The sequence below is a fragment of the Mauremys reevesii genome, linkage group 2 (genome assembly GCF_016161935.1).
Source record: "Mauremys reevesii isolate NIE-2019 linkage group 2, ASM1616193v1, whole genome shotgun sequence".
In the NCBI taxonomy this organism is placed as follows: domain Eukaryota; kingdom Metazoa; phylum Chordata; order Testudines; family Geoemydidae; genus Mauremys; species Mauremys reevesii.
The window spans coordinates 171878204-171899121 of record NC_052624.1 but is presented as its reverse complement, the minus strand read 5'-3'; the positions used below and the strand labels follow the sequence as shown (position 1 = coordinate 171899121).

At 40.3% G+C, this 20918-nt stretch overlaps 1 protein-coding gene across 18 annotated transcripts in view; it reads right to left on the bottom strand.

Annotated features, from left to right (window-relative positions):
* The window catches only part of FARS2 (phenylalanyl-tRNA synthetase 2, mitochondrial), a 324031-nt gene that overhangs the window by 229355 nt on the left and 73758 nt on the right, over positions 1 to 20918 (bottom strand). For all 18 annotated transcript variants that reach the window (XM_039525751.1, XM_039525755.1, XM_039525749.1 and 15 more), the window contains one exon: positions 5951 to 6110. In XM_039525751.1, the coding sequence (XP_039381685.1) occupies positions 5951 to 6110 (160 nt within the window). The remainder of the gene's footprint in view (positions 1 to 5950; positions 6111 to 20918) is intronic.

Sequence of the window (20918 nt, the reverse complement as noted above, 5' to 3'; positions counted from 1 at the left end):
GGGCAGTCCGGGAAAGAGCCGAAGCTGTGTGATGTGAAAAAGTAGGTGATTTCCTTGAACACATACATGTTTGCCAACAGTAAACACAGTCTAGTTAGTTTCAGTTAACAAGACCAAAGAGGGAACCAAGTCTCAGGAGATCTCAGAACTAGTCCGAGATTTCGGAATACGCTCTCATTGGCGGCGCCATTGCACTGGAGAGCGCACAAGCGAGGAAAGACAGCTGCATCCCTCTTGCACAAAGTCCTGGTAAGCCTTACAGTACATACTGCTTATCAGTTAGTGGTTAGCTGTGCTCTCCTGCTAAAGGCAATGTGCAAAGCAGAAAGGATGAGCCTTTTGCAGCCCCTCCCGCCAGTGCACGGGAACGATCAATGGATGCTTGTTCTCTGTGGCCTCTCGCACGTGGCTGTTAGGCGAGGGTCATTGTTATGCAACCTAATTGTAAACCATTAACAATAGTAACACTACACTAATTGCCCTACTTAGATGCAGTATTTGCAGAACGAGATCACCCTGAGGCGGGTCACTCGTGCCCAGAAAGACCGGATGTTACGGGACGCACTGCACAGACCAGGACCATATGCAGCAATGCTAGTCGAGGCAATGGTTCCACTCTATATTCGGATGTCCTGGCGTGGAAGAGTCTGCTTCCACGGAGCGCCCAACAAGGCACATCTTCCGACGAACCTCATGCGGAGGCTTTGCGAGGAACTGAATGACACCTTCGTGGAAATGTCGCTAGAGGACTATTTTTCTATCCCCATTTGTGTGGACCTTCTCTTTATATAGTTTAATATATATTATAGTTTAATATTTAGAATGTTTTAAATTGTAAATATTTAGAATTTTTTAAAGTCCATTTGTGTGGACCTTCTCTTCATATAGTTTAATATATATTATAGTTTAATAGTTAGAATTTTGTAAATACTGTTTCTATTTTTTCTATAACAATGTTATAAAAAATAAATGTTTATACGTGTGTTGCACTTACCGCCTGATCCTTCCCCTGATTCCGAGTCCGGGTTAACGGGCGGGGACGGTTGGTAGGGGATCTCTGTGAGGGTGATGAAGAGATCCTGGCTGTCAGGGAAAGCGGGAGTGGGTTTGATGTTGCCTGCGCCGTCCTCAAAAGACCCTTCCTCATCTTCCCCATCGGCGAACAGGGAGGAGGAACTGTCCCGGTACACTATTCCGTCCTCGGAGTCCACCGTCACTGGTGGGGCAGTTGTGGCAGACCCACCTAGAATGGCATGCAGTGCCTCGTAGAAGCGGCATGTCTGGGGCTGGGCTCCGGAGCCTCCGTTTGCCGCTCTGACTTTTTGATACCCTTGTCTTAGGTCCTTCACTTTCACGCGGCACTGCATCGCATCCCGGCTGTATCCTTTCTCTTTCATGGCTTTCGAGACCTTCTCGAAGGTCTTCGCGTTCCGCTTGCTGGAGCGCAGCTCCGAGAGCACAGACTCCTCGCCCCACACAGCGATCAGATCCATGACTTCCCTGTCAGTCCATGCTGGGGACCTCTTTCTATTCTGGGATTGCCCGGACTCCTCTGCTGGAGAGCTCTGCATCGTTGCAGGTGCTGCGGAGCTCGCCCCGATGTGCAACCAGAACGTCAGATTCAAACCGCCCAGACAGGAAAATGAATTCAAATTTTCCCGGGTCATTTCCTGTGTGGCTGGCCAGAGAATCCAAGCTCGGACTGCTGTCCAGAGCGTCAACAGAGTGGTGCAGTGTGGGATAGCTCCCAGAGCTACTAAGTTCGATTAGCATCCACACCAAGCCTAATTCGAGCTAGCCATGTCGAATTTAGCGTTACTCCACCTACCGGGGTGGAGTACCAAATTCGAACTAAAGAGCCCTCTAGTTCGAATTAAATGGCTTCCTGGTGTGGACGGTTGAGCGGTTAGTTCGAATTAACGCTGATAAATTCGAATTAAAGTCCTAGTGTAGACCAGGCCTAAGACTGGATAGGCTTTTGAAGTGAAAGAACAAGGGTCCTTTAGTGATGGTTCGTATCAGCACTAATGGCACTGCATCCCAAGATCTCTCAGAAAATAGATCGTTTCAGTGAGCGCTTCAGTCTAGCAGAGAAAAGTAGAACATGATCCAAACGTTGGAAGTTGAAGCTAGACACAAATTCAGAATGGAAATAAGATGTACATTTTTAACAGTGAGAGTTACTAACCATTGAAACAGTTTGCAAAGAGTTGTGGTGGATTCTCCATATTTAAATCAAGATTGGATGTTTTTCTAAAAGATCTGCTCAAGAAATTATTTTGGGGGAGTTCTATAGCCTGTGCTATACAGGAGGTCAGACTAGGTGATCACAGCGGTCCCAACTGGCTTTGGAAACTATGAATTGACAGGTTTCAGAGTAGCAGCCGTATTAGTCTGTATCCGCAAAAAGAACAGGAGTACTTGTGACACCTTAGACTAACAAATTTATTTGAGCATAAGCTTTCGTGGGCTACAGCCCACTTCATCAGATGCATAGAATGGAACATATAGTAAGAAGATATATATCATACAGAGAACATGAAAAAGTGGAAGTAGCCATACCAACTGTAAGAGATTAATTAATTAAGATGAGCTATTATCAGCAGGAAAAAAAAAAACTTTTGTGGTGATAATCAAGATGGCCCATTTCAGACAGTTGACAAGAAGGTGGGAGGATACTTAACATGGGGAAATAGATTCAATATGTGTAATGACCCAGCCACTCCCAGTCTCTATTCAAACCCAAGTTAATGGTATCTATGCATCTGATGAAGTGGGCTGTAGCCCACGAAAGCTTATGCTCAAATAAATTTGTTAATCTCTAAGGTGCCACAAGTACTCCTGTTCTTTTTATGAATTGACAGGGAAATGATTGCAGAAATGGCTATCCTGCAAAGAGAAATGGGCTGAAGACCTTAGAGGCAGCATACCACACAACTGGAGGCATACCAAATATGCTCACCAGTATATTTAAATTGGCAATTAGTCTCCACATGGGAGACACTTGCCCTCCACTACTGTTCATGAGCAGAACGCCAATTATGGTAGCCCATACTATAACCACTATGGAAAACACCATGTAGCTAGCAGCCCAAGCAGAAATCAACACATTCATTTTCACTCACCACCTGCTGTGCGGACAGGTGGCAGCTTCCCATGATGCTACAGGACCAAACTAGCATTGTCCTTGCCTGACATCTCATTTCTGCCTTCTGATGTGTCCAAACTCCCAGAAGCATATGTTTCTACTATACTAGAGGTACAGAAGCAAACATATTTTTGGACACAGGTCCTTTTATGTCCCTTATTAGTAAAATAAATTCTGTATGGTAATGCAGCCTCTAAAGAACTCTAAAGAATACATCTCTCTGAGGAGACTGGTGACAGGGGAACAGCTGGACACTCTTGATCTGATTTGAATCACCTTGAGGACTGGTCAGACAATTATTCAAAAGGGCATACAAGTTGTACAGAATTCTTCCAAGTTTTGTATCTTTAAATGGGACTTTCTCCATAAGGATCACTCCATCCTCATGCAGGGGAGGGACATTTCTTCCATTGCAATGACAGGATTCCATTCATGCCAAAGTTTTCCATTTGTTGTTTCATATGTCTGTCCTGAACGAGCTGAATGTGCTAAACATTTCTCAACACAAGGGTTGTTTTTAAAAGTCAGCATTTATGTAGGACCCACATAATCAGGACTGACTTGGAGAAAGACATTTATGAGATGTTGAATGGGTCAGTATTAGATCAGTCTTACTTAACAACTTCACTAATTAGTCAGAAATGGTAGCAAACAACACTGATTATAATTAACTGGAAAGTTCTGCAAAGATTAGAGGTAATGTGAAGGGGCCCAGAGTGGTTAGAAATACGGGCAACACATAAAATGAGCGTTGGCTTAGGGAAATGCAATTTAACAGATCTCAGGAAAATAATCTGAAATAAAGATATTGAGTGAGGAAGGAATCTGCACAGGAATGAAGGTGAAAGTACTTGGCAGCAAATTAGTTACGAGTTTACAATGAGATGTGGCAACAAAAAAGGCCAATGAACTTTGAGCTATTTATGCAGAGCAACAAGTCACAGAGCAAAAAAATAATAGTTCTTCTCTGGTCAGCCCACTCCTGAAATACTGCATTCAGCTCTGGACAGCTCAGTGCCAAAAAGCTTCGGACAACTGAAGAGAGTTCAAAGGAGGGCAATAAAAAAGATCGGCAAGCAGGAGAGACTGATGTACTGCATGAGGAAAGATTAAAATAGCTTAATATGTAGTACGTGTAGCTTGGTGCAATGATGACTAAGTGGGCACACAACAATCTTTGAACATCTGAAGGGTATAAATGCAGAGGGAGAGAAGTTAATTACTGTATTACAAGAGGACATAAACAGTAACTAGAAGGAATGGAAGGAAATTAAGGAAGGGGAAATCTAGGCTGAATATCAGGAAAAGCTCCCTGACAGTGAGATCTATTGGAAGAGGTGGAAGGCACATCATTTGGGAAATGTAAAATTTGACAAGACAAAACACTAGAAAATGTAACAAAGGGAACCATCATGTATTGTCAAGGATGCAAACAATATGACTTAATATTCTAGGTCTTTTCCTACTCTACTATTTATGATTGTTTTGCCAGTGATCAATAAAACCAGAGGAAAGACTTCGAGACATAAACACCTGATATAGTCATTTAGCTTCCACAAAAGGATGGACTTTAAGCAACTTATGTTATTTAAATGACATGTATGGCAGTAAGATACTTCAGAAGCTTGCTATAGCTCCAGTGCTTATGAACATGTTATCCCATTTGATAGAATGTATAACTCAACTGAGAGGTTTTGCCGACTCCATAACCTGTAAAGAATACAACCTAAGCGATTTATGAAAAGCAGCAATAATAAACAAAAATCTCCGAGAGAGAGAGAGAGAGAGTGCATGCAACTGAATGTGGGACCTTACAGTATAATTCTATTTCAACAAAAAAGAAAAATTACGTCATTTTTCTATAGAAGAAGCAACAAAGCAAAATCCATTTCAAATTCAAAATTAAAATCTGAGGGACATTTTCGTTTCTGAGGCAGAGAAGTAAATAAAAAAATACCATAAGTTGGACAGCAGAATAAAGATTCAAAGATAAATGCTGTGATTGATAGAATGTATTTGAACTTATCCAAGATCTTTTGCACTGTGCCCATATTGTATGTCTACATAGTAAACTGCACAGCACGGATTTTGTTCCTTTGGTGCCACCTTACTTTATTGTTCTGTTTTCACTGACAAGTGAGCTGGAAGTAATCGGAGACGAGCAGGAGAGTGAAAGACAGGAGTGAGGAAAAGGACTTAATTCTTATAAGTTCCTGATCACACGATATGTCTTTATGTTCCTGAAAAATGGGGAGGGAGGGAGGTAGAAAGAGAACAACCTCACTGGTAGATCAAAATGAGTAGGGAATCTAGTAATTTAAAGTTTCAGACTGCAGGTTTAGCAACTGTTTATTTAAGAATGTTTTTTCTAATGTTCATCTGGCCTCCGCCTAACCTGCTGCTGAATAAACTTCAGTGTAGTAACTGTTATTAAAAATAATTCTTATTCACACATACACTCTATAACCTTGAAACAGCAAATGGCGGACAGCCTCCACTCAGTTACAGAGTCTAGTTTATTAAGCTATGGGGAACTTTCATGTTACTTTATGGACAGAGTGGATGTAATAACACATACACACAATATATAATTGTATCTAAAATTACTGATTATATCAAAATGAGCAATCAATAGACTTTTTTAAAACAAATGCAGCTGTTTTAGTGCCATGACAGTTTCCAACAGCTCTCCCTGGTTCTCTCTCTTTTATTATGCTGAATAACCATTCTCAAAAACTTGGATCCATGCCTGCCCACCAGTAGACTAGGTGAAAGGGTCTAACACCACATTGCAATACTTACCATCACCAAAGAGATGAGTCACAAGCTTTGTGAGCACTTGTTTTAGATTGAATTCCATCAGCCGCACTGCCTCCATGGTGTGCGTCTCCTGCTTGTGTGCTGTGCGGTGCCCTTGCTCAAACAACTGTAAATTTTCTCCATCTTTGATGTTGCTGAACAACTAAACCAACAAAACAAAGCACATTGTTTTGTATTAGTGACTTTTTAATGAAGTTTTATTGACACTAGTAGGGAGTTCAGCTGCTGAGTCTTCAGCATGAAATGGAAATTTAAAGATTATGGTTTTGTATTGGTGTAATTGTGGGCATTTTTTTTTCCTGAAGAACCTTTATTATGGACAATGATGCCAACAAATATACAAGAAAAAAACCCAGCTTGACTCTCAGGACCCAGGTTGAGTTTGCAGGGATGGCAGTTAGAAAAACATCTATTTATTTATAGACTGAGCATATTTGTTATGGAAATCAAGAGGCAATAAACACTGCATCTTAAAAATCACTTTCCAGAGCAGAGCCAAACACTTCAAAGCTGTAGCCAAAAGTAAGGAAAAATGTAAGAGAAGCTGGAGTTTCTAGTTGAAAGATACACGGTTTGAAACCTCACAGTTTTTTTTATTTTTATTTAAAATTTGTTACAAATTCCATTCTTTAAACAGTAAGATGAACTATCAAACATTCAATCAACTGAGCTTTACAACTTTATTCTGTACACTATGATTATTTATAGCTACTAATTACAGAAATCTATTTGTAGAGGAGAGATTCATAAATCTATTTATAGTAACAAATTAAATCAATCTGTTTGGGATGGGAAATTCACAAATACATTTTTAAACCATTCTGTTACTTCAGAAGTTATCATGATAAATAAGAATACCCAAAACAGATAACACAATGTAGTACATCCAAGTTATATCACAATATTAATATATAATAAAATTTGTTATAGCTTAAAAAAGTTTTCAAAATTAAAACACTCAATAAAAATCTATAAAAAAATTGTATAAATGAAAGACTATAAACATAAGCTAGCTTTGGAAACCCAAAAATAGTTTCCAAGATCTCAAACTTTGTGATTGACCCATCCCTAATAAGAACACTTTGATTCTTCCCAAAGAGACCTGCAGGTCATGCTAGAATTTAAGCCACATTTAGAATAGCCACAATAGAATGTGCCTGCCCTGAATATTGCAGCTGCCTTCCAAAAGGATTAGCTAAAAATCAGCAGACCTCTCATGTGTATCACATAGTGGCTGAATCCAACTGTCTCTTCCATTGGACCACAAAGGGAAGCAGGCGGGATGGGTGTTTGAGTGTGTGTGAGAGACTCCCCTCCATGAAGTACTTTGTACCCTATGGGAAAGTGCACTCAGCTGAAAGCAAGAAGGTTAAATTTCACTTCTACTTACTGCTGTTTATATTTCTACACTTCACCACTCTTATTCTTCAGCACGGTTTATAAAAATTATAGAAGGCAGTCAAATTGCTTTCCCTGTTGTACACATAAATTAACTGCAAGGCAGCACAAGATCATTTCAGGCATTGCTGAGAACAGAACCCACGTCTCTAACAGGGAAGACCCAAGACACATTGTGTTTCAAATTACTATGCCCAATCAGCATACTTGTCTATCTGGTCTATAGCCACTGTTCTAGCCACTACACAATAGTCCCCTCCCAGAGCCAGGAACAGAATTCAGGAATCCAAATCTCAATATACTGCAGCTGCCTACCAAACAGCTGTGTAACCCAATTGCTAAATACGTGTAGTGTCCTTCTGGCATGCCTGGTCCACAACAAAAATAATATATTCTTTGTAGCTTGCGTAATAGAGGGCTGTCCTGGGGATCTGAAAATCCAGGAATCATACCCTACCGATGACCTATTTATTATTCCAATTTTCTTTTTTTTAAAACTAATTATTTACTTACTTTAAAACATACTTAAAACAAGATTTTAAAGTTAAAAACCATTAAAATCTCAATAAAAGCACACAAAGTGTAACCAACCACAGGTGATCTATATATCTCTCACTTGTCAAACAATTTGATTGCCGGTGTCACACTGTGGAAGATCTGAAAGCTGAGAGGCATGACAACAATAAATATACAGGTATACGGGAGAAGACAGGACAAAGAATTATGCACATAAATCCTTGTGCACACAACTCCTCTCATCCAGCCCGATGATTCAGGTAATAAAGATTGATGGTATATCCCTTGAACTTTTAACAGATAGAACAAGGGGAAACTTGGAGGTTAACACTTTTCCTGGAACAGAAATGTACATAATACAACATACTCATGCCCATAATAGCAGCTAGCTATGGAGTAGAGGCAGGGCCGCCAAGAGCGGGCTCGGGCCCCGGTGAAAAATTTTTTTTGGGCCCCCCATAATATTTACACCTTGTAAAATATTGCGTCCTCTATTCAGGGCCAACGAAGCCAGGTCCCGGGCCCCCTTCCGGACCTCCAGGCCCCAGTAATTTGTACCGGCTTTAGCTCACTTCATGTAGACATGAAGCTGTTATACTGAAGAAGCCCAGCAGCAGAATGCAAACCCTTTCAAGTAGGGTAACAAACAGCCTTGTAAATATTGTGCATCATAACCAGTTTGCATGGATTCAAATCCCTGATGTTCAGAAGGTTTTCCCATCCATGATCAATTCTTTTTGTAAATCCATAAGGAAATGTCATTGTTGACACTTTTCTGATATTTGCAGTGCTTGCTGTCTCACAAGAACTGGAAAAGAAGCAGGCTTCCGATGCAACAACGTACATTTCTCTGAGATCAAAGTTATTATAAAACTGTGCTATAATTATTATGTGAACAGTGAACCAAAATATTAAACAAGATAGTTCACAATAAGTAGAGAATCACAGAAGGTAACAATGTACTAGGCAACTGCCTGCTAGAGTCAGAGACACATAGGGGCCAGCAGTAGTACTTCTTCCCATCTATTTGATTTCCCAGGTCAACTTCTCCCTTTGTGAAACCAAGTGAAAATGGCTTCTACTGACTACATTAAATATACTCAGCCGATCAAAGGCACAGAAAATATGCATTATGATTGGCCCATTTGATCTATCCCAGCAAACGTGTCTTGAACTCAAAATGTACTACGAACAGTATCCTTAACAGTTAACAGATGCCCATAGAGTTAACAAAACAAATAAACAAAAATAACACTGGTCTACAATTTTTGAGAAGTCGTCTGCTTCAGAGATAAAATGTGGTATTTATTATCTATTTTGATGTGCTGAATTCAAATATGACAATTAAAACAACTGATTGGCTACTGTTTCTAAGATATTTAAGTTTTTACATTTTATGTCTACGTATATTGTGTAGATAGTACAGTTTTAATCATAAATTGTAAACCTAGGTCTTTTCATGTGTTTATGGTTGCATTACATGATAATATTTCACCTGTCCTGTTTATGTAACACTTTAAAAATCAGCAAAAGGATTATATAAATAAAATTTATTATGAAACAAAAGGCAAAAAACTATTATGTACATAGTTTAGTCCTATTCAGTGTCTACTCGGGGCTTCTTGGTTTGTCTCTTGTATTCATTAAATGGAGCATCTCTTGTCACTGTCCAGCAATAGTCTGCAAGCATTGATGGGCTCCATTTGCCCTGATAGCGTTTCTCCATTGTTGCAATGTCCTGGTGAAATCGCTCGCCGTGCTCGTCGCTCACTGCTCTGCAGTTCGGTGGAAAAAAATCTAGATGAGAGTGCAAAAAAATGCATCTTTAGTGACATGTTGCAACCAAGGCTTTTGTATGCCTTGAGGAGGTTTTCCACCAACAACCTGTAGTTGTCTGCCTTGTTGTTTTCGAGAAAATTTATTGCCACTAACTGGAAGGCTTTCCATGCTGTCTTTTCCTTGCCACGCAGTGCATGGTCAAATGCATCATCTCGAAGAAGTTCACGAATCTGAGGACCAACAAAGACACCTTCCTTTATCTTAGCTTCACTTAACCTTGGAAATTTTCCACGGAGGTACTTGAAAGCTGCTTGTGTTTTGTCAATGGCCTTGACAAAGTTCTTCATCAGACCCAGCTTGATGTGTAAGGGTGGTAACAAAATCTTCCTTGATTCAACAAGTGGTGGATGCTGAACACTTTTCCTCCCAAGCTCCAATGACTGTCGGAGTGGCCAATCTTTCTTGACGTAGTGGGAATCTCTTGCACGACTATCCCAGTCGCAGAGAAAACAGCAGTACTTTGTGTATCCAGTCTGCAGACCAAGCAAGAGAGCAACTACCTTCAAATCTCCACAAAGCTGCCACTGATGTTGCTCATAGTTTATGCACCTCAAAAGTTGTTTCATGTTGTCATAGATTTCCTTCATATGGACTGCATGACCAACTGGAATTGATGGCAAAACATTGCCATTATGCATTAAAACAGCTTTAAGACTCGTCTTCGATGAATCAATGAACAGTCTCCACTCATCTGGATCGTGAACGATGTTGAGGGCTGCCATCACACCATCGATGTTGTTGCAGGCTACAAGATCACCTTCCATGAAGAAGAATGGGACAAGATCCTTTTGACGGTCACGGAACATGGAAACCCTAACATCACCTGCCAGGAGATTCCACTGCTGTAGTCTGGAGCCCAACAGCTCTGCCTTACTCTTGTGTAGTTCCAAATCCCTGACAAGGTTCACCTTGTGTTATGAGGTGTGGTTCAGAGGAGGAGGATGGGAGAAAATGTGGGTCCTGTGACATTGATGGTTCAGGACCAGAAGTTTCATCCTCTTCCTCATCTGACTCAAGTGAGAATGATTCTGGTGCATCAGGAACCGGCAGTCCTTCTCCGTGGGGTACTGGGCATATAGCTGATGGAATCTTTGGATAATGCACAGTCCACTTTTTCTTCTTTGACACACCTTTCCCAACTGGAGGCACCATGCAGAAGTAACAATTGCTGGTATGATCTGTTGGCTCTCTCCAAATCATTGGCACTGCAAAAGGCATAGATTTCCTTTTCCTGTTCAACCACTGGCGAAGATTTGTTGCACAAGTGTTGCAGCATATGTGTGGGGCCCACCTCTTGTCCTGATCTCCAATTTTGCAGCCAAAATAAAGGTGATAGGCTTTCTTAACCATAGTGGTTATACTGCGCTTTTGTGATGCAAAAGTCACTTCACCACAAACATAGCAGAAGTTATCTGCACTGTTCACACAAGTACGAGGCATCTCTGCTCACTTTGGCTAAACAGAAATGTGTCCCTTTGCAAAATCAAACACTGACAAATAAGAGAGCACGACACTGTATGATTTCTAGAGCTGATATAGGGCAATTTGTTCAGCAGAGTGATGTAAGCTTCGTTATGATTGCATCATCCATGACTTCTAGGAATAACATGATGCAATTCATATAATTTATGATGCAATACCAGCTTCAGATTGCATCATTCATTGTTTTGCCTAAAAAGCAAGTACTGTCCAAACCCAGTCATAGATTTATTCATAGATCCAGTCAAAGATGTATTTTAGTCATTTCTGGTTTAAATTGAGATCCCTTCCCTTTATAACTCACTTATCCTCTGCTATTCCCAAGTCAAGGGTTGTATATACTGACCCAATAGCATATGTTGAAAACTAGAGCCAATCAACAATTTTAAGCATCATTTTCGTTCTCAGTGACCCAGAATTAGTAAAGTTTGACTACATTTATTTCAGAAGCATTTTGCCTGTAGAGCAGTGTAACTTGTAAAATGCTTTTTTAGGAGTTCTAATAAACCACTGCTGACTTTCAAATGCAGGTCACAATTAATCAAGGCTAATTTCTAGCACAAATATCACAGCTGTAATGCGGAACAGGGGAAGTTTGAATTTAATATTAGAAGCCAAGATTGGGAGAGTGAGTGGAAAAACACCCACTACGGTACCACCTGAACTGGTCTAATATTACTAGTCAGGAGGTGACTTGGTTGGGAAACGGAAAAAAGAACCCAAGGTCAGATTCCTGTGTTGTCTTCAGCATGTCACAGAAAAAAAGGGAAAGAGGAAAAAAGAAAATAGCAAATAAAATGTGTACTCATCACTCTAACAAAAAGAAAGGCAGCAGCTTTAAAAATTATTTATTGCGCTTTGAAATAAGAACAAGAGGTTCATCTTGCAAGTGACCATTTGAAAGTTAAAAAATACCATTTTCCCCACTGGCATTTTTTCTGCATTGCCCAAACAAAACAAATTGTCTCCACCACAGCATCCACTTGACCTTACCGCTAGCTGCACAGATCAATCATCTAAACCTCTATGACTATGTCTACACTAAGAGCTAGGGCTGTGATTCCCAACTCACACAGAGCTAGAACACTAAAACTGTAGTATAATTTGGGGTCATTTAAGCTAAGAGCTGCAGAGATATGAACCCGGGGGGAGAACAAAAAATAGCCATAAAAAAAAAAGAAAAGAAAAAAGAAAAACCAAAACCCAGTTGGGGAATTTTTTTGTGCAGAATTCAAGCTGTGTCTTCTCTTTTTCTTTTCTTGTTTTTCTGTGCACAGAGCTCAAACTATTGATGTGATGTGGGTCAAAATGGTCTCAATCTGTCAAGTTATACCCAAGGTAGTGCACGACACCACTAAATCTTTGTGGGACCCAAACGGAAAATAGTATTTAAGAAAATACACAATTTTTTTTTTTTTTACTGTGTGTATGCACCAATATGGCTAAAGGATTCCATTCCTGCCACTTTATATTCTTTAAAACTTGGCTCTTGTAAGTGCTCTAAAATCCAAATCGTTACTCAGACCGCTTTGAAATTTGATGTGCCTCATCATGGAGGTGCAAGGTAGTATTAGTGATCCAAATTTGGGGGTCAACTGTCCAAAGGCTTCCCAAGTTGCAGCCCCCCCCAAAAAAAACAAACAAAAAAAAAGCCAACCAGTTCTCTTCTGCTGCCCTATACTGTTGAACTGAGAGGTACTAATAACTAGATGAATCTCAGACTTGGAGATGGATGACTGTGATTCACCCTTCAATTATCATCATTTAGGATAAATTAATCACATGCTCCCACCTAAGACAGAAGGAGTTTTGGACTGAGTAACTGGAGGTCACTACAATTGGTGAGTCATGGTGGGGGATGTAATCCAGGTGTAATCCAAAAAAAAAAAAAAAACATAGATGGGAGAGAGAGGAGAGGGAGGGCAGGGTGGGGGAAATAAAGGCAATGGGTTTGCAGAGAAGTGGGAAGTGGGATAAATGGTGATGAGTGGTAGGGGAAACAGGTTGTACATTTCAGCAACTGTGGGGTGGCAGAATAAAGTTATATGTGTATTGGGGCATTGATGAAAAAGGGTAGAGTTAACTGTGCAACCTTAACCGTGCATTTCCTGGTTTTCATAAGTTTGAGTTTTCCTCAACTCAACCTACTGCAAGGAGACCTACACCAAGCAACCTTAACTCTGCATTAATGTCATTTTTTGCCACTTTATTATTAATTCAGATGTAACATTAAAACATGTTCATGAACCTCTTAAAATACATAAATTCAATCATCCAGGAGCTCTGCAGTTTGATGGGATTTCTGGTGCCCAAGTCAGTTTGTTTACTCCTTCCAAGGGAATCACATGCAGCTCCAATAATTTAACTGGAGGGGGGGGGGATCTTTTGTACTGGCATATGTGAAATGGATTAAATGTAGTTCTTGACTGGCAAGCTGCCATATTGCAAAATGCCACCATTAGGAAATGCACTAATTAGCATCCTTGCTGGCATGTTCCACAGAAGCCTGATCTACACACAGTTCTTGTATCAGTATAATTATTTCACTAAGGCCCCAAGGGTGTGACTTTTTTTTAAACTGATATAGTTATATTGGTAGAAGTCCTAATGTGGATTCAAGTTATATCATTACAAAAAATGCCTGTACCGGAATAAGCTATCCTGGTATAAGAACATGTTTACCAGTATAACTATGTTCACACTAGTAGGCTTGTACTGCTTTAATTATACCAGTGTAAGTAAAGCAGTGCAACTTGTGTCTGTGTAAACAAGCCCAGGGAAGCCAACTACTGAATAGGATGGAGAATGACCTACAGTCTCACCCATTTTAGTGCCTATTCTAAACTTTTATGCCAGAGAACTTCTGCATCAGGACACATGGATATAGTTTAATAATTTCACATACAACATTAGCACGTCCAAGCTGCAGCCATGTCATGTGTGCTTACTCTTTCAGAGTAGATTGTGAAAAATAGACCATTTTATTATAACCTGTCCACTTAATTTTACAAGCAGAAGAATAAAGGTTTGGTTTAGTGATGTGATGAACAACTGTGACTAGATGGGAGAAGGGCTTAGAAGTTGAGTTAGCCATGCTTATTGTGTGCTTACAAAGAGGGACTTCTCAGGTCAGAAGCCAATTCTAGTGGCAGGGATTTACAGTAGCCAATCAGAATGAAGGAATTTACATTATTCACATATGGTTATAGAGATTTTTTTTCACCAGCTGTACAGTGATTATGCAAATCCCTGTGTTAAGATTATGTAATAAGTACCCTCCACCAGTGAGAGTACCAAAAAAAAAATCAGCATTCTGTGGGTATGAGGTCTATACTGCAGCTGGGTGCGAGCCTCTCAGCCCAGGAACACAGACTTGCACTAGTGGAGCTGAAGCTAGCGTCTAAAAATAGCAATGTGGATGTTCTGGCTTAGAGCAGAGCTCAGGTTCTGAAGGCTAGAGGTTGGATGGGCTTGAGAGGCTGAGCTTCCGCTCAAATCGGAAGGTCCACATTGCTTTTTTTAGAGTGCTAATTCGAGTCCCATTACCGCAAGTGCATACCTTCCCAGCTGCAGTGTAGACATACCTTGTATGGTCAACAAATAACCTGAGAACTGCCATTTATTCACAGTAGAGGGAGTTGTACAGTATCCCTTGTTCTAACTGAGTGAGAATTCCATTTCAGCATATTCACTCAAATCTCGAATGAGTCTAAGTTCTTTCTGAATACACTACTTAAGAATATTTACCGGTCACTTGGATGTTCAGATACCATGGTGATGAATCGGATATAAAAACCTAGATTAGACTAATTAATAAATAGACACAATTTTGGAGCTCACCAACAATTTTTGACTTTTGTGAAAAACGTGACTTAATTATTAGAAGCCAAGATTGGGAGAGTGAGTGAAAAAAGTGAAAAAATTTCAATTCCCCCCCCCCACCACTAATTTTTGGTCAACTCTACATAGATTAGTAGAGAACACCTCATCTATCAATGATGTTAGGATGGCAAAGATTAAGGAAACCCTGATTAAAAGGAACAGGAGTACTTGTGGCACCTTAAAGACTAACAAATTTATTGTAGCATGAGCTTTCGTGAGCTAAAGCTCACTTCTTCGGATGCATAGAATGGAACACACAGACAGGGGATATTTATACATACAGAGAACATGAAAAGGTGGAAGTATGCATACCAACAGGCAGAGTCTAATCAATTGGAGATGAGCTATAAAAACTTTTGAAGTGATAATTAAGATGGCCCATAGAAGGTGTGAGGAGAACTTAACATAGGGAAATAGAATCAATTGGTGTAATGACCCAACCATTCCCAGTCTTTATTTAGACCACAGTTAATGGTATCTAGTTTGCATATTAATTCTTTTGTTGCAAAAAGGGGCACTGACAGTGTCACCGTATTCTGCCTACTGTTCCTCTCCGTTTTTAAATACATAACTAAATGGAAACTTAAAAACATCTGTTTCCTTACCAATTTTTCTATCATATTTACACATCGATTTATTATTGAAAGGTTATTCAAACTTATTTTTGTGAAAGAAAAAAATCAAAAATGTTAAAACTTCCTCCTATACAAAATTATAGTTTTCTAAAAGACACAAGAAAAAAAATTGATTTATCAACTTTGACAATATCACTATAAATAAACAAGCAGCTGTACTCTAAATCCACTTACCAATATTGAAGCATTTTCATATTTTTTAAAATATACTGTATTTTATAAACTGATGGATTAGCAATGACATTTATCTGGAGCTGGTGCATCAACAAGAAAACTTCCTGCCATCCCAAGTAGTCTCTGACACAACAAAATTTGTGCAATCACACCCAATCTAAGCAGCGTCAATCACTGAGAAGATGCATGAGCCAGTGTGTTAATAATGGAGTACTCTATGCTGCTTACTGACAAGCTTTTGGCTTGGGAAGAGAGCAAAAAAAATTATTTCAGACAGTAAGCCTGCTCAGCTTTCTTAATCTCTGGAAGTTTCAGTCTTCATTCCTCCAAATACAGCAGTGTTTCTCAAACTGGGGTCGCCGCTTGTGTAGGGAAAGCCCCTGGCGGGCTGATCCAGTTTGTTTACCTGCCCCGTCCACAGGTACGGCCAATCACGGCTCCCACTGGCCGCGGTTTGCCGCTGCAGGCCAATGGGAGCTGCTGGAAGCGGTGTGGACCGAGGGACATACTGGCCGCCACTTCCTGCAGCTCCCACTGGCCCAGAGCAGCGAACTGCGGCCAGTGGGAGCTGTGATTGGCTGGACCTCTGGACGGGGCAGGTAAACAAACCGGCCTGGCCCGCCAAGAGCTTTCCCTACACAAGCGGCGATCTCAGTTTGAGAAACACTGAAATACAGGAAACAAATTTTATTTTTAAATCTAGCCAAAATGTTTCCTTAAAGGAAGACTAAGTATATCGCTTGGAATAACATAGAAAAAGCTATCATATTCAAAGGGCACCAGACTCACAATGATCGATTTCAAGTTCATAATGCTATAATTCTTCATTTCTTTAACAAACTAAACCTTTTCAAATACACCCGTGGATGAAATTTGCTTTTTGTCTCCTGATTAAAGAAGCTGGTACATCCGTTTGATAAATTTGTCTTAAAATACATACTTTAATTTTGATCTGACTTCTGAGTAAGATGGGAGTTCCAAACATTTATTTTATTTATTTATATTTAAAATAATAAAGATGCCTACCCAAGCTCCTAGGTGCTCTAACATAATTAATCATTGTGACCCAGGGACCTCTTTATGCTAACTGGCAGAGAGCATAAACGATGCATAAGGGTTACACAGATCCCCATAGTCTGGTATTTACAGCTCACCAAACAGCATAATGTAAGATCTCTAATGAAAGCCTGTGTCACACTGTTTATCACAATCATTGTGAGATATATGTACAGCTGATATCTAAGGAGTTATGTATCTGTACAAAAATTATGTTCTTAAACAGGTAAAGTGACACACCCCGGAATCGTTCCACCAGAAACATTTCTCTCTCTGGCTATGTGTAAATTAAGTATTTTAATCTTTACAATGGAAGTCCATTTACATATTGAGTCAAAAGCTAATAAAGGGAAGTCAAATCAGCATGAAAGAAGCACACAGGAAAAAAATAAATTGCAGGGGGGTTATCCTGTTTGCAAACTAAAACTATGATTTGAGGGACTATTTATAGGGGGCAGATGAACCTCCTGTGTTTCCTTCAATCTGGTGGGACAAACTGCCAGCAGGCTTGATCTTATAAGAAGAGGACTCAACCAAATTGGCTGCAAATGCTGGGGAAAGAACATGGGGTAAGCTATCTTGTAGGAGACAGGGGAATGTCTTGCTAGTTAAGTTTATTCTCTAGAAAGCATGTTATGATGTTGTTTAATATGTAACCATTTGTTCCCATCTCTCATACCGGTTTTTATTTGAATCTCTATTCTTTCTTAAATAAATTTCCTTTTGTTTTATAATTAAGGCCCTACTTGAATCACAGGATGATTGTCAAATAATTGCAGCTGAATTGCAGACAAGTCATGGAAAATTGCAGATAAGTAATAATGGACCTTAATTAATTGTGGTAATTTGGAAAAGCAAGAGAAGACCTATTTCTTTAAGAAAAATTTGCTGGAATGATATAAACACCTCAAGTATTATGCCTGCTCATTTTTTTTTATACCCGGACATTTCGCTGCAACTATGTTACAGTTATTAATGCTAGGGGATGACTGCAGGAGTCCTGCTGCTGGCAGCTTGGATAAATGGGGTTCTACTGTACTAATGGGGAAAAAGTGTGGTTGCAAACCTCAAAATGTATGCAAAATTGTGGACTTTGCAAAGTAATTAAAATCAAAATTGTGGTGGAAGTTTAATATTGTGGGATCCACAGTATCACATATTAAGTGCAGCTTTATTTATAATTTAACTCATGTGCTGTATGTGAGGCTACGTCTTCTACCCCGCGCCGTATCGTAGCAAGCGATTTTTTTCAGATCGATATATATATCTCTCATCTAGCGATATATCGATCCCCGATCGAACGCTCGATTCTCGACACCCTCACCCACCACCGGCGGCGGTGGCGCGGCGAGAATGGACAGCCGGACATCGATCTCGCGCGGAGGGCGGGTAAGTGATCGATATAAGATGAAGATTCTCAGACTTCAGTTTCGTGGCTATTCGTATCTTATATCTTATTTTCCCTTCCCCCAGACCAGCCCTAAGACAGGGACAGCGCTCTAAGGTAAAACCTGTAAGCTGCTCCTTTGGAAACAGAGGATCTGGGATTTCTGTGGGCATCCAGTGACCAGGAGCTGGATACCACAGGACGATACATTGAAAGGACTTGGGAGCTGGGGTGCATTTATTGTCAACTTGCAAGGCAAGGACAGGGCTGGCAGGGTTAGGGAGCTTACACTTAGCTAGTATGAGCAGGACTCCCTTGTGCTGGAGGGAAGGTGGTAACAAGGTGACGTGCAACCTGCATGCCCTGAGAAGTGTGAAAATCATACAATATGTACAATTAAATTAAACCTCAGCCACGCTAAAATGAGTTCCACAGGAACTTGGCCAGCCAATCACCTGTAGCACTTCATCATCTAGGAAGCACACCCTCAGCCTTCTCCAAGACCTTATCAGACAGATGTCTTCTGCAGAGTGGCTGGAAAATTACCAAATTTTTGGCTATTTCGGACCAAGGAGTGGGTTCAAGAATCTTGGACCCCACACAGAGAATACCCTGCCAACCTGTGTTATAATAAGGGGACTCCAGTTTGGGTGCCCCTGCTGATCCTGGGATGCTGAACAATTATTCAAGTTGGGGTGCAACACCATGCTCTGAGTGTCCCTAACCTCTGTTTGTCAGAAGCTGGGAGTGGACAACAGGTGATGGATCACTCCATGATTGCCTGTTCTATTCATTCCTTCTGAAACTCATGGCATTGACCATTGTTGGAAGACAGGATACCGGGCTAGATGGACCTTTGGTCTGACCCAGTATGGCTGTTCTTATGTTCAATTTCCTGTGGGAAGCTGGTACCAAATGAAGCCTATTTTTAAATCAGTCTTTTCAACCATTGTACTTCACAATAAGATAGATATTTTAGCCAAGACTTGTTAGCCAGGGAGAGGCCCCCATTACAGAGGGAATGTCCACTGAAAACATTTTTTCTTTCATGTCACTGCTCCTCTTTTATCTCCTCCCCTTCTGTTCCCTGTCCCTTCTCCCCCAATCATGAGATGCCACTCATGTGGATAAGAATGCATAGTCCAACCCCTGCCAATCATGACTATGCATTACATTTAACTGGTAGCCCTACATCACAAAATTGGCATTGACTGGAACCCTTGTTGGCAATCTTAACAGAGGCCCTTGATTGAGTGAGCAAGAAAAATAAATAAGTTTTAATCCCTTAAGAGCATCACTCCAGAACAAATTTGAGGACATTAAGAAAGTTGTACTGCCACTATCCTCTAATTGTTTTTTTTTTTTTTTAGCTAAATGGCATGGCTCGGACAATGCCAGCCAGTCCTGTTCTCCACTCGCATCTGACGCTTACTGTGTTTCTGGATTTTGAGGTTCTTTGACCAAGTGGGGTAGCAACACCTCATTCCCATTATGAAAAAGGTAAGTTGAAATATTTACCTTTCCTCATTCCTGTCATGCTTCCAATCACACGAACAGATTATTAAAAAAACAGTGACGTTGTTAAAAAGTAGACTTCCATGGGGCGCTCCATGTGGTCCCCAAACAACAGGGGTTGGAGTCTCCAAATTCTAAATTTCCTCACTGATAACTCTATATAACTGTTTTGATCCTCCTCCTATAACACACTGGATGGACAACGAGAAGACATGTCTCAACTGCCCACACTTCGAACTGACACTCATAGACAAAATTAAGATTAACTATAACTTACTTTCTCCATGACAGGCTTTGCTCTAAGGATCTGGAAAAGAAAGCCGATGTTGATGAAGGGCTGTATGAATATGAAGTGGCAGAAAATCTCATCACAATTCAAACAACAGCAGTTCATATATCCCTATTCTTCCAGGGTAATAGATTCCAGAATAACTGAAGGTATCTGATCATAAACCCACCTTAGCTACTGGTATTTTCAAATGATGTGCTTTGCAAAACCTCCATGTCAAAACATGAATTACACAGAAAACCAGCTGAGTATCAGAAATCAAATACTGGGAAACTTCCACAGTAGAAATGCCTCTATTGATAATATTTAAATGTCTGGCCTCCCTTTTCTTCAATTCAAAACATATTCATTTTCCCAACTGGTATTTAGGAAGGGGAGGGTGGGGAGGAGAGAGAATCTGAATCTGAGAAACAAACCAGGTTGTTCCACATCTACCACTATCAGACACACAGACCAAACTGCTGGTGAGACTACCTAATCCCCATAAAGTTAAATGCCATTGACCCGCGACCCATTCAGGTTGCTCTCAGGAATGTGGCCAGCCAGCAACGCCCCCGGTATCATCAGCAGTGGGCTTGTTCCAAACCTCAACGTTTTTAGAACTCTGTTAAACAAACACATTATTTTTTTAAAAATCACAGACCTAGATATGCTGCTAAGTCCTTTAACCTACTTGTCAAGGGTCCTCCCACAAAATCCTGCTGTTGGAGCTATACAGGACAGTTGTGTTCTCAGTTAATTATGGCAGATAAACTTCTTATTGTCAAAAAATATGAAAAT